The sequence below is a fragment of the Glycine max genome, chromosome 18 (assembly GCF_000004515.6).
Source record: "Glycine max cultivar Williams 82 chromosome 18, Glycine_max_v4.0, whole genome shotgun sequence".
Taxonomy (NCBI): domain Eukaryota; kingdom Viridiplantae; phylum Streptophyta; class Magnoliopsida; order Fabales; family Fabaceae; genus Glycine; species Glycine max.
The window spans coordinates 24,070,585-24,088,451 of record NC_038254.2 but is presented as its reverse complement, the minus strand read 5'-3'; the positions used below and the strand labels follow the sequence as shown (position 1 = coordinate 24,088,451).

General features: G+C 33.9%; 1 protein-coding gene across 1 annotated transcript; it reads right to left on the bottom strand.

Moving 5' to 3' along the window:
* Positions 1 to 8,115: 8,115 nt before the first annotated feature.
* On the bottom strand, positions 8,116 to 9,458 carry LOC100798992 (zinc-finger homeodomain protein 2). Its single transcript, XM_003551190.5, has one exon. The coding sequence runs from the start codon at positions 9,242 to 9,244 to the stop codon at positions 8,492 to 8,494; it is 753 nt and encodes a 250-aa protein (XP_003551238.1). The 5' UTR covers positions 9,245 to 9,458; the 3' UTR covers positions 8,116 to 8,491.
* Between the last annotated feature and the right edge of the window lie 8,409 nt (positions 9,459 to 17,867).

The window sequence follows — 17,867 nt, the reverse complement described above, 5'->3', positions numbered from 1 at the left end:
GACAAAACAATACTTGAATGTTCTTAGGTTCAAGGGGAGTCTAAGGGTTGTGTTAGTAGTGACCTAGAGAATTCTTGTAAAGACAGGAGGGGTAGGTTAGAATATTTATTGTAATCAATCATTGATTAGTGGAACCATTTACTATTTTATAAAGGAGAACTAGACATAGCTTAGATTGAGTGAATTAATATAAACTAAGTGTTTCTACTACTCTCCTTAAGCTTATATGAGATTCTTAAGGCTTAAAATCGACACAGCTTTCACACACATTTTATATATTAAATTGCTTTGAAATCATTGTTTTATTAATCATTGGATGACAACTCTTGTTACTGGACAATAGGGTTAAAAATATATTTTATTTATTAATTACTTTCATTTTGAAAAGTTTTATAAATTTATCTAACACATTATTCAACCCCTTCTTCTAGTGTGATGTATTGTACTACACTAAAGACCAAAACCAGGAATAATTAAGGGACTAAACACATATTTTTCCTTAATTTTAAAATTCAATATTTTTATAAGTTGAAATTTTTTTAAAACGTTCTTGATCACGAAACTAGTATCATACAACATGAGACTATACATCCTCTATCCAGATCTATAAGCTAATATACAAAAGATAAAACAAAAGTAAATACATAATATCCCATGACCCCATTCTTATCATAGTGTTACTCAAAATGTGTGTCTCACCTTCAATTTTTAATTGCAAGTTACAATTATCACTTTATATTTTCAATCTTCACCAAATCATCATATCCTCATTATTTTAAACTTCATAGTACACAAGAAATACTAAATAACTTAAATTCAATAGAGATACTCAATCACTAAAATTTTGTAACTATAATATTTTTCCTCCACTACTCGTTATTATGACTAATAATCTAAGAATAATAATAATATTTTATTTTTTAATTTAAAAAGATAATATATATTTTATATAAATAATAATACCAGATTAATATTAAACAATGGGTTTACAGATCGGATCAACGAGTTAACATGTTTATAAATTAAAACCCACAACTCAATCCAAAGTCAATGGGTTTAAATGAGTTTGGTTTGTATTTGATCTAAACACACAAAATATCCAACTTAAACTCTTTGAGTTAGTTCGAGACAATTTGGATTTATGGATGACTCATACTCTTAAATACCCCTAAATATTATATTTGAATTACAACAATATTATTGGATTGTATTAGGGAGGGATATTATACGCAGCCTTACCCTTGCATATGCAAAGAGCCTCTGGGCAATGGGGTACGCTAGTTTACAACAATATTATTGGATTGAAAAAGCATGTGTTAATATCCAAAAACAAAAACATGGGTTACGTTTAGTTGAAATATTGTTTCCTAAACGTACCCTATATAAGTCCATTTGTTTTAAATTTTAATAATTAGAATTAAAATTAAATTGATTTTGATAAAATTAATTACAAAACATTAAACGTGATTAAACACGTGTAAATTAATTTAACAATTTCAGAGTGGCATAATTTTTTTATAATGTTAAGGATTGAATCGGTAATTTCAACTGAAAAGTTTTTTACTCAAATGAAATTTAATGAACTTCAATCATTGCCTACGGGCATGAGGAGAAGATGAATGATAAGAAAAACCAAAAATATAATTCTTTAGTGTAAAATAACTTGTTAATAAAAACATCAATTGGAGAAAAAAATTAGTTAATGGTTTCCCTCTGATTATTTTCAATTGCGTCTCATGCTGACAGGAATCTAATTTTATTTTGCTGTCATATTATTCTCCTTTTAAAGTTTTCATATTTGAGTTGTAAAATATAATTAATGCTATCTTTTTCGAAGAATAATACTACCTGTGCGGGAAAAAATTATCCAAGTTTATTTTCTTAAAAAGGGAACATGTCACAGGTTCTCCAATATCCAAGAATAGTGAACAAGTTTATATATAACTCATTATTACAGCACCATACTACGAACTAATATGGTAGGTAATAATATGCGTTTGTGTAGTTATGCAATTCGTCACTTTTCCTAATTAAAGATTCACGTCCACAATAAATAAAATAAAGCTAATGCGTTGGTCATCAACACCAAGTTCAGTAGTCAGTCTATAGAACCCAATGTGAAGAACTTTTGGATTACATGCATCCACCCCAATATGATCACGCTAGAGTCTCTTAAGAATATCTATGGAAGTTGTTTAATGAGTTGTTTAATAAAAAAATATTATTTTGATGTGTTATATGTAATTTTAAGTTATTTAAAATAAAATCGAAGAGTTACTTATTTAAATTATTATTATTCATAACTTAATTAATTTTGTATTAAATATAAAAAGAAATATAATATTTGTGAGTCAAATAACTTGTTAATAAAAAACATCAATTGGAGAAAAAATTAGTTAAGTTGATTAAAATTGATGTGACATAAATGGGGTTGTTTATATCAACACCTTTGGAAATGCTCTTAAGGACACACAATAAAAATCATGTGATTTTCTCATCGAGATATTTTTACACTTCATTACATATGAATTATAAGGTTAACTAGATAGATGAAGAAAAAAGGAAAGAAAAAGAAATGATGAATTCGAATATCTTTCACTAATAAAAATTAATAAATTAAAAATTAATATTGACTAAAAAAAAGAAGGATTATTAATATAATTTGTAACTAGGTGAATAATATAAATAGCCCATGGGGGCTTCAATTCCTAACACCGTCTAATTTCTACACTCTTATTTTTCTTTTACAAACATTATATAACCTAAGCAATAAAATCTTAACATATACACATATAGAGGGTGCGGATCAGAAAAAATTTCATTCAAATATTTCACCCTCTTGTACAGATGTGGACACTCTTTATCTTAATGAAGAGAGATTAGGTTGTTATAAAAATAATATTAAAAGAGTTATTCTCTATTTTTAATTTTTATTTTCTTTTAATATAGCGTGTAATTCTTTTTTGAATGTTAAACTATAAGAAAATAAAGAATCATTAATGATAAGAAGTAATTCTGTCTTTTATATATAAAAACCTGATATGTGACATGGGATATTACGTGCAACCAGGATTATTGAGAGAGACAGCACATTTTTAGCTTTATTAGGTTAAATAATTCAAATCCAAATTTCACTCAAGAGTATAAAAAAGAATAAATATTATATTTAGATGTTGATTGCGTAAAACACTGATATATGGGTCCCTGAATTTTGGAAAAATTAAATTTTCTCTCAAATTATAAAAAGTGACAAATTTGTCTCACTGTCTATTTATTCCATTAACATAAAAGGCAAAGTCTATGTGACAATGTTGGACCGTTTTGACACTGAGAAATTTGATGAGTGTGATGCTGACTCGGATGGATTAAAATGTCATTTGAAATTTCTCTTTTTTACTACTTGGATAATACAAAATGAGGTCAATATTTGTTGCCTATTCTAACCAATGCTTACTAGTTATGTCTTTTGGTGTTCCCACCTTCTCCGAGTGAGAGTGAGAGTGAGAGCGGGAGTGGGAGTGGGAGTCAGAGTTTGAGGGGGGGGGGGGGGGGAAACCCTTTGACAAGTGGAAAGTTGTGGTCAACGACCGTTCTCCAACCCGACATTTGAAGACAAACCCAATTGTTCTCCGTTGACTTGGTTATAAGGTAAGCATTTGATTCTATTAAGTGCATTTTTTTTCCTTTTCTATGGAAGTTGTTTGGCTATGCGTGGTTATGTCTTGGGTTCGGGGGGTGGGGGGGGGGGGGGGGGGGGGAGAAACCCTTTGACAAGTGGAAAGTTGTGGTCAACGACCGTCCGACATTTGAAGACAAACCCAATTGTTCTCCGTTGACTTGGTTATAAGGTAAGCATTTGATTCTATTAAGTGCATTTTTTTTTCCTTTTTTGTGGAAGTTGTTTGGCTATGCGTGGCTATGTCTTGGGTTCTTGCCATTGTTGTTTGTATGATAATATATTTTTGATGTTGAAAAATTTGTTTTTTGTTTTTGGAATCTAAGTTAGGGTTTAGGGTTTTTATTGATATGTTTTTGTTAAAGTGTGAGTGCACTCTTTTTTCGGTATAAAAATTTGTTTTGCTAATTGATACTAGTTTGGTTATTGGAGTCATGTTGTTGCTTAAGTAAATGGTCTTGTATGTAAAGAAATTAATAGCAGCTATTTTTTTAATGGGTTGTAAGATGTATGATCACATCAATCTTATATTGCACCACACGGGTAGATTCAAAAGGGATGATCATGGCACATTAGAATATGTCGACGACGAGTTCTACGTTTGGGAGAATTGTGAAGTGAATTTGATGATAGTGGACTATTTTTGACTTGTGTAAATGTTGCAGAGGTTATCAAAGATTTGTTGCTTTGTATTTTTTGTATCCTAGCATTAATGGGGATGGTGTGTTGCTTCAATTGGAGAATGACAGAGATATCTCACGCATGTGCCGCATAGGTCTTGCTCACCTTGACAAAGATGTTTATGTCTACTTTGAGCACATAGTGGATGATTACTTGAATATAGTAGGTGGTGTGCCTGATGAGGTTATGGTGAATCAAACTAAGGATGGAGTTGAAGATATTGATGTTGACCTTAATAAGGATAAGGAAATTGAAAGGATTACTAACCGAATCCGGAATCAATTTAATGACTTTGTGATTGAAGATGCACAGAGTAATGGACAAAAGCCTTTGGAGGAGGAATTGTTACGAATTGTTAGATTATTTCAATAGCGTTGTTGATGTTGAAGATGGTACTCTTGCACCCATTAGGCCTCTTGCACCTATCAAGATGTCATTCCCAAGTGGACCTTCACCCAAGATGTCATTCCCAAGTGGACCTTCACCAAGGATGATAGAACCTAGCTTCATGAGCTTCATTCCCACACTAGAGCTGCCACGAAGGGAAGACATGAATAAGTGATAATATTTACTGTTCTTATGTTTCTTTTTTGGGATATGTATGTTGATTGAAGCAACAACATTTATGATGATTTGTTTTTTTGGAGAATTTCCATTGTTACATCTCTGTTGCTGTCATTTGGTCGTTAGTTGTTGCTTATTTTTTGGTATTGTCATAGTGAAAATTTTACTATCTTTATCTTTAATAGTTTAAGAGTGACATTAACTATGTTATGTTTGATTAGTATTAATGTTAAAGTTCTTAAGTTCAATGTTATATTATACTGAATATTTCAGTTTGATCTTTCAATTTCCATTATACAAACTTAGCAAGACTATCATTATATATGATGCAAAAGAGATATAATATGAGTGTCTCATTTTTATAAATAAATGACAAATCAATCCCTCAACAATATTACTTATGTCAATTAAATCCTTGAATCTAACAACTAGTTGACAAATTAGTCCAACATGTACAACTACACCCATCCCTGATATTATATTCCCATATCATGCAATCTAACAACCCATTCACCACCCCTAAATTAGCCATAAACAAACCACCATAACAAAAAAACAAAAGGAAAACAAAGTATTTTATAATCTTCAATTCCTTTTGCAAGTAATCAATCCTCTCCCTCATCTCTTCCATCCACCTTTCTCAAAAAGGATTCACCCAATAAAAAAATTGCATTTTCCTGCATCTTGCCATTCAACAAAGGGTAGTCAGTTTATTATTGAAAATAAAATGGGACACTTAAAGTATTAGTGTAATAAACCTTATATAGTAAAAAGAATATATAATAGTTGGGGGAAAAGAAGTAGCCGTTGAAACCCAACGGTTACATTGGTGCTCTAAAAAAAGAAACTTTTTCAGGCTAACAAATTGGTCCATAGAAATTTCAGATGACATTTTATTCTATCCAAGTCAGCATCACACAACAAATTTCCCACTTTTTCACTATCAAAATAATCCAATGTTGCCATGTAGATTTGACCATTTGGGTCAATGGAAGAAATAGATATTGAGATGGATTTATCATACTTTTTACAAATTAAGGGATAAAATTTTACATTCCCAAAATTCAGCTACCTAAGTGTGGATGCTTTATAAATTTAAGGACTAAATTAGATATTTATCCATAAAAAAAAAACACTTATAGTGAGAGGTAAGGTCAAAATGCAAATGCAAGCATGGGCTGATTTAGCCCATTTTGTTATTTTGTTGGGGAGAGATAATATAAGAGAATGAGATCACCGAGAAAATCATGTGCTTGTGCAGTAATAGAATCACCAAAGGAAGCATATAGACAAAAGTCATAAACATGTCTGTATATGGGAGGAGGTATATGGCTATAAAAAGTCTTTTCTTACTGTCAGATAAGCCTAAACTATAACCAAGGTTTCATTACATAGTGCAATAGTGGACAGTGGACCACAGATGAAACCACACAGCTTTAACTGATGCTTAAGCCCCCCAAAACAAGCAAAGAAAAGCATCCAACGTGACCTCAAACTTTGGACTCCTTAACAAGTTAACTGTTCACAGAAAAAAAAACACATATACATACATATATCCTGCTACTATACTTGAAACATTTCAGAAATTAGGAAAGGTTCCTAAGTAAGCACGTTTATCTATCTTTACCATAAGTAATCAATCAGGTCCCTCCTTTAGAGTGCACATTAAAGCTACTAACCCATAACCTTCCTCTTACAATTAATTAGGTTGCATATAATACTATTGTTTTAAGTTTATAAAAAATGTGCACCGTAACTAATTTAAGTATATATCCTAATAGATAGAGATTATCCCTCAAGTATTCATGTGACTCCCAGTGATAGGTAGTAGTTGGAGAGTTGCAGGAAAAAAGTTGTGTCCCTCTATTTATAGTACACACATTTTACCTTCTCATGCTGGGGTGGCAGCATAAAGCTTTCTCATTTTCTTAAAACGAAGTACTGGTTAAAACAATGAGAAAGATTATTTTGAAAGGGGTAGAAATAGATAAATAAAATAAAATCAAGAGATCGAAGACAATTGAATTGTTTCTCGATCCAATATGAGTTTGTGCCATATCAGGATTTGAGTTTGCTAATTTTTTTCCCAATTAGAGTTCAGGTGTCGCTACTCGAGAACTCGATGAATGATACAAATTAAACTTCTGTCTCTAGTTAAACCTTCCATAATGAATTGAGCATAAAAGGTAATTATAACATATAAGTGTATTATATTATATATACTTTGATGTTTTGGAGATGGATACAGTGGAGTCACACATGTCCACACCATTATATTGTATTATAATTGTTGGATAGTAAATAAAAGATTAGATGACTGAGATCTTGAACATATATTTTAAGTTTATCTAAGTTGAATGACCGAGAAAAATATAGCGTCATCCAATTTTTGTACGTTCTGAATTCCTGAACGGGTGAATGTTTTTTTCACTTTGTAAATAGTGAACCACAGACTCAAAAGAATAGGCTTAGTACAGCCTGTGTGTAGGGGAACAGAAACCCGGCGAGATAATTAGCTAGCGCATTTTATAATATTAATTAATTAATAGATATTAGCTTAATTCATTCATAAAGATAAAAAAGCTTAACTCATTTACATATAAACCGAAACAACAACAAAAAAAAAACTGGTGAAAACAAGGGAAATAACGAAAACAATTAAGGTTCTGTAAAATAAAAGAAAATGCATGGAGGTGTAGGGGCCATATATAGCAGCCCCTGGGATTAATTAGAATTCCCCCACTTTTTCTGCAGTGCGTGGAGGAGCTGAAAAGGTTTGCGCACTTTGCAGTTAGCAGAAGAAAGAAAGTGAAGACCCATAGACGTATAGAAAGACATGTAAAACTGGAAAATGCAGGTGGGAAGACATTGATGGTACCGAGAAAGTTCCTCCTTCAACAACTGTCTTAGGATATAAGAGATCATATGAGTTTCAGAATCGACAAACGAAAACAAAAATAATCCAATTACCTTCATCACCATTGTTATTCATGCACCTATTCCCTCATCAACTCAACAATGTTGCGAAAACGGTTCCACCGACCATCGCATACTTTTTTTTTTTAATGACCTTAATTAGAATTTTTGGCTCTTTTGTAAAATTTCATACTACCACAAATTTGGTCTTATGGGCTGACAACGAGATCAATCTTTGATGCACATATATTTTCTTTCAAAGTAACAAAACATGCATCGAGAAAAAAACACTATTGATTGATCATAACCAAGTAAACTAGTCCACAAACATGTTGCTGGAATTAGAATCATGGATCCTCAAACATTATACTAGCCAACATGACCAAATGGATTACCGAAATACCCCCACCGTTCTCCCTTGTCCTAAGACAATGAAACAACCAACATATATAAAGAGAAAAGAAAAAAAAGGCCCTAAGAACTAATGTCTGGATCAGCTAGCACGAGCATAGCTTGTCCGACATTCAGCAGCGCAATCTCCCAGGCTTCAACGTTGAGCTTTCAGCTTGGAATAGCGGCTGATATTGTTATTATAGTAACTAAAAACATAGAAACATATATAGAGAGGGAAGGGGGGTGGAATTTTTTGTCCTTCTAGGGCTTTTTACCCAAGGTGTGCTTGTTGTTATGCATCCACACCTTAAGGACATGACGCTGAACGCCGGTTTCCGAGCAGAACTCCTGCACGACACCCTCGTCGTGCTTTTGAATCCTCCAGCCAAGTTTCTCCGCGAAGGCCAGCATCTTGTCCTTCTGCTGCTGGGTGAATTTTGTCCTGAAACGCTTCTTGCTGCTGGACCCACCGTGAGTGGTGGCACCACTCGTTGGTGGGTCCGACAGGTCTCCCTGGTCCTCCCTAGGGGACTGGGTCCCACCCCCTCCTGACGTGGAGGGAAGCGCCAGCGTGGCGTGCTGCGGTCCCGTCATGTGCAGGTAGCCAGCCGGCGCACGGTAGTACGGCGCGAACGGCGGCGGCGGTGGCTGGTGGCGGTGGTGGAAGGGCAGCAAGTAGGTGCCGTCCGGGGTCTCCTTGCGGTGGAAGTTTCTGTGGCAGTTGCACGCGGCGCACTTTAGCGCGTCCAGGGTTCCCTCCTCGCCCGCCGGCAGGAACTCGGCGCAGCCGTCGAGGGCGTGGCCGCCGATTCCAACTGCGTGGTTCTTGAGGCACTCCTGGTACTTTCCCTTGCCGCTGTTGCGGGCCATGGTGTTGGCGGGTGGTGGTACCGGCACCGCCGCCACCACTGGCTCCTCTTGGCCGTGATTTGGTGGCATTCCGAACTCCTCATAGCTCGCTGCTGCTGCGGGCATCCCAAGTTCAGCTTCCACATGATGCTCCTGAAATTCCATTTTGGAAATATGAGAATTTCTTGCTTGAAAGGTGTGATCCCTAAGGGTGGTGGGTGATGGAGCATATAATCAAGTGCGGAAGAGGAAACAAACAAGAAGTATTGAATGAACACTCCTCTCTCTCTCTCTTTCTCTCGTATAGCAATTTCAGTTTCATACACTTTTTCCGCTTCTCTGTTTTCTCTCTCATTCCCCTTCTCGCGACTCTTAATTCTCCATCCTTGTCTTCCACCGGCTAAATCCAGTTACGTCGGTAATTTCTTATTTGGTTATTTTTTTACAGAAGCATTAATGTTTGTAATTTCTTATTCGTGGAAAACATTAATATAAGATCATTACCATTCCTAATATTGATTGATAAGAGAACAAACAAAAGATAATCCTAGTCGGTAAAAATCTTATCTTACAATAATGCAGTTTTAAATTTTGTTGTTCGTGTAAGGATTTTATTGATGTAACAAGTACTTCTGTAATTATATTACAGATCAAGTATATGTCATTAATATTAGATGATTGTTACGGATACATTTTATAACTCATTTCTTTTAAATTCTTCCTCCATTTTCAAAATAATTGACACATTTATATGTTGATGAGAAAATGATGATTGGTTTTACTTTTATATGAACAACAAATAATGAATTTGCTAAAATATCTATAATTATCTTTTTAAAATGATTGAAATTATTTATTTACCTTACAATCACATTAGAATGCTCAGTTTTTTAAAATTATTTTGACTAAATAATTTATTTTTTATAACCAAGTAATTAGGACCTTTGTTCTTTAATGACTAAACAAATTATTCTAAGATATTTTGATAGTGTTCAACTAAACAATACATTTTAGTTTGAGTAAATTACAACATCTCCTAAGATTTCTTGAAATCACACCTAAACCTCTACTTTTTATACCATTACAACAACATCCTCATAGGGATACATAGTCTAATGTTTTGCAAAGGGTGTTAATGTAATTTCTAAGGGGTGTCAATGTAATGTTCTTCAAACAAGGTCCAAGGTTTTGTGTAGGTGTAAAAAATTAGGGAAATTAGGGGTATTGGATGTAATTTCAAGAAATCTTAAGGGGTATTACTATAATCTACTCGTTTAGTTCGGGACGGTCAAACAATGCGTTAAAAACATGTTAATTTATTTGAATAATAAATGCGAGTCTTTAATAGGGGCATGATTAATTTGTTTGAATAATAAATTGACAGATTCTTCAAGGACTATTTAAAGATGTGGTTTTATGATGGCTAACCGTTTATAACCATCATAATTAGAGTCTTTGGTTTTTTGATGGGATTCTAAGATATTTCTATAAGTTTTAGTTCTTTATACCAATTTTGAAACTAACCCTTAATAATATAGAACTACACGTAAGGTTCATTGCCCCTTCCAAAATACGTGTTCAACTAAGCAATGCATTGTAGTTCCAGACACTCAAATAATGTGTTGAAGAGATGTTAATTTATTTGAATAATAAATGTGAGTCTTTAATAGGAGGTGCAATTAATTTATTTGAATAATAAATTGACGAATCCTATGATGACCATTTAAAGATGTGGTTTTACGGTGGACCATTAGTTTTTACCGTTAATGATTACTGTAATTAGAGTTTTTGGTTATTCAATAGGATCCTAAGATATTTTTCACGTTTCAATTCTTTAGACCAATTATGAGACTAACCATTTAATATAGAGCTTAAGTACACTTAAGGTTCATTGCCCCTTCCAACATACGTGTTCAACTGAGCAATGCATTGTAGCTCAGGACAACCAAACAATGCATTAAAGACATGTTCATTTATTTGAATAATAAATGCGAGTCTTTAATAGGAGGTGTGATTGCTATTTTAGAATAATAAATTGACGGAGTCTTTGATGACCATTTAAAGATGAAGTATGGTGGACCATTAGTTTAAATCACTACTAAAAATATTCTATTTTACGATGCACATTCTACGTCGGTCGTACATAACCCGACGTAGTAGTGCACACGGTGGCATTTCCGTAAATATATAAGTTTTATATACGGCGCATTTCGTATACGACGACGTTTCAATTGAACGCTGCGTTTGTAGCTTTGGTGGAACTAATCTAAGACGGTGTGTTTATAGACACCGTCGTAGTTGTGGTCAGAGACAAAGACGGTGTTACGTGTGCACCGTCTTTAATTTTGTGCTTTATATACTCCTATTTCGCGATGATTGAACACTCTCGTGTCCTCGAAAAAGCTATAGCAAAACCCTAATGCGCTCTGTTGCCTGAAGTCATCCCAGCGACGACTCCGTCGTGCCCACCCTGACATTGCGTTTCCCTGACCTCAAGAAGAAAAACCCTAGCCATTGTTCCGACCACCACCACGTATCCGATCTTGTGCCCTTTGGAGTGGTGTCGCCACCTTGCTAGTGTGAAGGTAAGGATGTCGAAGTTTTTGAGTTCTTGTTTGATAATATAAGTTTTTGAGTTCTTGTTTGATAATATAAGACTTTTAAAATGTGATTATCGACTTCTTGAGTTGCCCTAACAATGTCATCGTTGAATATGCGAAAAGGATTTGAAGGCCAAAGGGTTTAGTTAAGTCAGAGTACTAAGGAAGTTGATGTTCTTGGTTGTTTTGGTTTCGCGTTTTTCTTATCTGGATTGGTGCACTTCGAGCATAGGTTGTTGGATTTATTACATATGCATTTGTGGTTTGGATTATTTTCTTCCATTATTACATATGCATAACCTGTTGGATTCAAATGACAAAAGGAAGTTTTCAAATTAATACAAAAGATCAAATTGGGAGTTTTCAAACTTGGGTTTTGTCCCAATTCATGGGAACAGTTCAATGAGAAGCATGAATCAAATGTGCCAAAATCTTCTGGCACAAAAGACTGGAAATTAGGTGGTCCTACACTCTTACAGTGTAATTGGGTTTTGTTTTGCAATTTTTGTGCAAATTTTATGTTTGTTTGTTTCTTTACCTCTCTTTGCTTATAATTTATGATTCAAATTAATACAAAAGATCAGTTTTCTCATCTTCATTTTTTCATAGCAGATAAAGAGGGAAATATCCACCTTCAAGCTGCTGAAGCATCCGAACGTGGTTAGATTATACGAGGTAACATCCTAATTGTATGAGTCACACCATATTCTATCTGCAATCTATAAGAAACATAAAACATAATTTAAATAACGATATCAAAATTTAAGGTTGCTTTTTGTTACAGTTGTTGCACCTATATACGTTAGTACAATTGGCTTATTATTTTTTTTTCAAATATTATATTTTCTATCCCCAGTTATCCTTCATTTGCCCTCAATTTTTTCTGGGTTTATGAATCGATCCACTGGTGGATGCACTATTTTTCATTTATCCCTTAATGTTTGCTTTGTTTTTTGTTTTTTTTTTCTTGACCATGTGTTTTTTCTTTTTCTTTTTCTTGTTTACGTGTAAAAGTGCAGTTAATGCACTTTAAAATCATTGATTTTATAAGTATTTCCATTTTTGATGTGTTGTTTTGGCATTTCTCTACTTAGTCAGAAAAAGTTAGCTTTGCTTTTATTTTCTTTGTGGAAACATGTCTTACGTGGTTATCGGATCAACAATGTCTACAGTTTCTTCACTCATTTACATAGTCAGCAAATTGGAGTAATTAAGCTTTTTCTGAAACTAAGAGTCCAAGAACTGCTATTCGAGTTGGATAATTATTTGCGTTGTGTACTCTGGGTTTGAATTAATTTTGTTACATTTTTAAGAGGAACTTAGATTAATTGGAAGAGTTACTCAAGAAGGTTAAATTGAAGACCATAAGGACTGAACCACCTTCTACATCTATTGCTGGCACAAGGTACTTTTTGATTATTAATTTTGATTGTGCATTTAGAAATGATTAAAAAAAAATAATTTTCTTATGGGTTGTTATTGGTTGTTAAGTTGGTGTATCTTTGGTGTTTCTGTAGATTCTGTAGTTGCTGCGTTACAATTTCTGGCTCCCTCTGCCAAAACTAGTAATTATCAAGTAAAATGATGTAAGTAAAGAGTAACATAAAGGAAAAAGAAAAGCAAAGGGATTATTTTTTTAAAATCATTTTGACTTAGATCCTATTTGAATGTTTCGACACGACCCACAGTAGGATATGAGATCATTATGGTGTATTTAGGAGCAGATTATCATATTTATTCTAATAAGTATATCCAAATGCAAATGTTTTTTTTTGTTTTTTGTGTTTATATTATAATTATAGAGTCAGTATGCTGTTTCCTTTTAGAAACAAATGAGAGCCACTACAGAGAATAGTATAGATTACTCTCTTTCATCTCTTTTCATTCCTCACACTTTCATCCATTTTCATTCATCTATACCAAACCCATTGTAAAAGTTTGATAGGTGCTGCATTTAAAGTCAAATCAAAATTCAATCCCTAAGAAATAAGGTTGTTGTCTTAAATAGAGAAAAGTAGGACAGTAATATCCACTCCAGGAATAACATAAAATTCCTAATCTTGAATAGTTCCCCAAAATTTAGAATCATAGTTAGCATAAAAAATTAAAAATCTAATTCCAACATAAAACTTTAAAAACCCTTGTTATTCATTAACTCCCTTTAGGTCGTTGTGGTGGACCAACAGTGACTCACTGGGGGTATTCATTACGTTTTTTGTCTAGTTTGGAGGAAATAAAATCCGTAGCATTTGAAAGGGAGTAAGGGATGAATGCCCTTCTAAACATTCCTCTGTTTCAGATTCTGTCTCCTATTGATCCTCACCCATTTCCTCAGCCCTCTCCTGTGTTATTATGTCTCCTAATAAGACCCCATTCTGCTAATTGCTAGTCTCTTTCTTGGCTAGCACCTACTACCTCTCTCGATCGGCCTCCTTGTGTTTTTCTTTTTATTAGTTTCATTTTGTTTGTTTTAATTATTATAAAGTCTCAAGACGTTAATTTAAAAAATAGTCATTATAGAAACTCATGTATAGATATACTAGTATTTGATATTTTGCGCTTATGTATTGAAAATAAGCTGATTCTAACGGGGATTAATTTAAGTATTTGTAGGTTTATTACATTACAAGAACGCACCTTGAAATATACAATAGTACTGTTGTAACTATAACAACTAGTTAATAACCTATTTTACACACACAGACACACACACACACCTTGAAATATACAATAGTACTGTTGTAACTAAATATGTGAATTCAATCTCTTCTTATTTAATGGAATTCAACTTACTAGTGTGTTTGGATTAGATTGATGGTGAAAAAAATCAATTAAATTTTCATGATAAAGATAAAGTGATAAATAGTTGTTTCTGTTTTTTTTATGGTATGACCATAATTTTGTGGGATAAAATGGATTGTTGTGTTTTATCCCAACACAATATATACATTGCCGCGGTTTAAAAATTAAAATACATTGGCTATAAACGTCACAAAGCATATAGTTGTGGTTTATTTGGTCTTAGCATTTATTGGCGGCTATAATTTGCCACAATGTTTTTTCTATTATTTTTTACCCCTTTTTGAATTTTAATGATCTAAATTAAAACAAAAAATTTCTAAATATCTTGTCTTCAACAACATTGGAACAGCTCTGAGCTCTCTCTGGTCCTCAATCTTGATTAATATCCTCCAGTTGCAACACCCTAACTCGCTAAGTCACACGCAGCACCGTGATTTTCTGCAGGTTCTCATCCTTAAACCTTAATTTCGTCCCTTGATTAAATTAATAGTTATATATATATATATACATATATATATATATATATATATATATATATATATATTTTAACATTTTAAAAACTATAAACCCTAATCTATACTATCTGTCAAATGACCAGACCAAAGACCCCTAATTTAATCGCACGTCGTCGTTCCTGCCAGCAGAACACAGAGGCCACCATCGTGTGTTGTTCAATCTAAGGTACCTTCTGCCTGCGTTCGTTCTATCAGTTATAGTTTCATTGTTTATTGCATTTGAGGTGGACATGGACTCCCCTGTTATGATATGTTTCCTACTTTGTAACTGTTGACTGTCATTTCTCTCATTAAGTTTCTAAATACTAAAATAACAATACCTGCACAATCAATGAGTGTGTTCTCATAAATTGACTTAAAAGAGTTCAAGCCAGGAAAGTGGCAAGGTGTTCTGATTCATTGGAACAATTTGTCTGTGAAATCACGCGTCTTTTGTTTTGAATTAAAATTCTTTACATTTTATATAAGATTAAATTGCACTAACTCCCCTTAAAAGTTTTTGATATTGCACAAAACCCTTGCTTTTTTAACGTTTACAGCTGCTTTCTTACAGGGGTACATGGTGTAATGATTTTCAATCAATTAATGGTATAGTGTAATGTACAAGGATATTAGTGTCATGTTTTGCAAACAATTAATAGGGTTAGTGTAGGAGTAGAAAAAACAGGGATATCAGGGGGAATTTCAGTGACAATTAGTGTAATTTACTCTTGATTGATATAATGATAGCTAATGAGTGATGGCAATCTATTAGAGGCACATGATGTCGGCCAAATCCAAAATTGAAAGAAAGAAAACATTAACCATAAATGTTTAGATATGCAATTTAGGATGTGGAATAGATATGGGAAATATCAACAGAAATGAGCCCATACAAATCACGGAATTGTATTCGTAAGTATATATTTCTCAGTCCTGTTTCCTTCAATAACTCCATTACATTTTGCTTTCGTTGGTAGTCTTAGTCATAATGCTGGTAGAAGATTTTTGTAAAATTAGCAAACAAGAAATAGAACATAGTTTAGCAATAATTAGCCCTGTAAATAAGCCTTCAAGATTCATAGAATTTATTGGCAGAGACCAAAAGATTAGTTTTACAAATTGTGAATTTTATAATTTGAGTAATGACACGATATATTGCCAAATGCCAGCCTTACCCAATAGATGGTTCTTTGAAAGATAAGCTTTTGGGCTCTTCGAAATGATTTTCCCTTTTACTAGGCTTGTAGATTATTTTTTTTCTTTACATCTAGGAAGTGGAAGTTGCACTGTCATATGGCTCATCAGAAATAGTACTGTAGTTGTAAGGAATTAGCATCACAATGACGAAAGTATAGAACTCCAATAATGCTAGAATGTGCCACAGATTTTCTTGACAGTTACAGCCACTGAACCGTGGCAACAATTGTACCTTCCATATGGCACTGCCTTTCTGTTCATCTGTTGTTCTAGGCTTGTAGCATAACTCTACCTTTATCCGCCTTTCTGTTGTTCTACATAATCATCATCACAACTTCTCCACTTCAGTACAACATTTTGTTTTTAGGTTTTCTTGGATCAATCAAGTGCTATCATTCTTATTTTCCTATGGTTATCAAAACATAGACAGTCCCTTTTATCAAGTATTATCATTCATATTTTCCTGGTTGTAAATGTCACTTTTGTTGCCTTTACATTTGACTCCCTTTTCATTTGTATTTTAAGCTTTTTGGATTATTGCCACTGTTAACAGGTCCACATGTTTTTCAAAAGTGTTTCATGCACTACTGACCTATTTACATGCTTTAGCCTATTGGCTCATATGCCTAACTTAGGTTGTTTAGAGGTCCATTGGCCTATTTAAAGATAGGTCTCTTCTTGTCTGCTTACATGAGTTGAAATCTGACTATATTCTTAGTTTTTTTTTGGAAGGCAAAAATAGATATATATTAATATATGCAAAAACAGTACAAGTGGTACTGGATATAGGAAATACAAGGCACCAGTGGTGCTGCCCTCCAAAAATCCCAAGCTATCCCAACTAAAAAGGTTATCCCATACAGGTTAACCAAAGGATTTCGAGATGTTGGAAGACCAATGGTTAAAACTGATGTTGTAGCCTTTTTGTCTAGCCTTTAACCAAGACCAAATTGAGAACATAGCATCTTCCATGACCTTCTGCGGCTCGAAAGGTTTGTCCTGGAAAATGAGAAAGTTCCTATGCTTCCATATAGTACTTGTCAAAGCAACCCACCATCCACAACAAGTACTATGATTTTTCTCTGCTCCAAAACCATCACAAAACTGAAGAAAATGGTCCACTGGAGAAGCTAGGAGAGGTCCCATAGCCTGAATCCAGCTCATGGACTCCCACCATAGCCCTACTATCTTCTTGCAATTGAAAAATAGATGCCCCACCTCCTCTTATTCATCACCACATAAAGGACAAGCAATATCTTGAATGATCACCCCTCTCCTTGAGAGATTAGCTCTAGTGGGGAGTCTGTCTCTTAAAAGCTTCCAAGTGAAAACTGCATCTTTTGGAGGAATTTTCATATTCCATAGTAATTGTGATGTTCTCCTATCCGAGGCTGGTGTAGAAGGTGTTATCAGTAATTTATAAGCAGACTTAGTGGTATACACCCCACTAGGGTCAGCTTTCCATAACATGACATCTTTAACATATCTCTGAATGTGTATGGAATTGATCTCCTCCATAAAATTCACAGCTTGATCACTCTCATAATCAAACAGATTCCTTCGCCACTTGAAGTTCCACCTCCACCTGTCCTGGTCAAAATTCCCCATCATTAAAATGAGATCAGCTTGCTGTTCATTGATGAGAAAGAGCTGATTGTATTTCTGTTTGGAGAGTATAATCCTCCCCTAGCC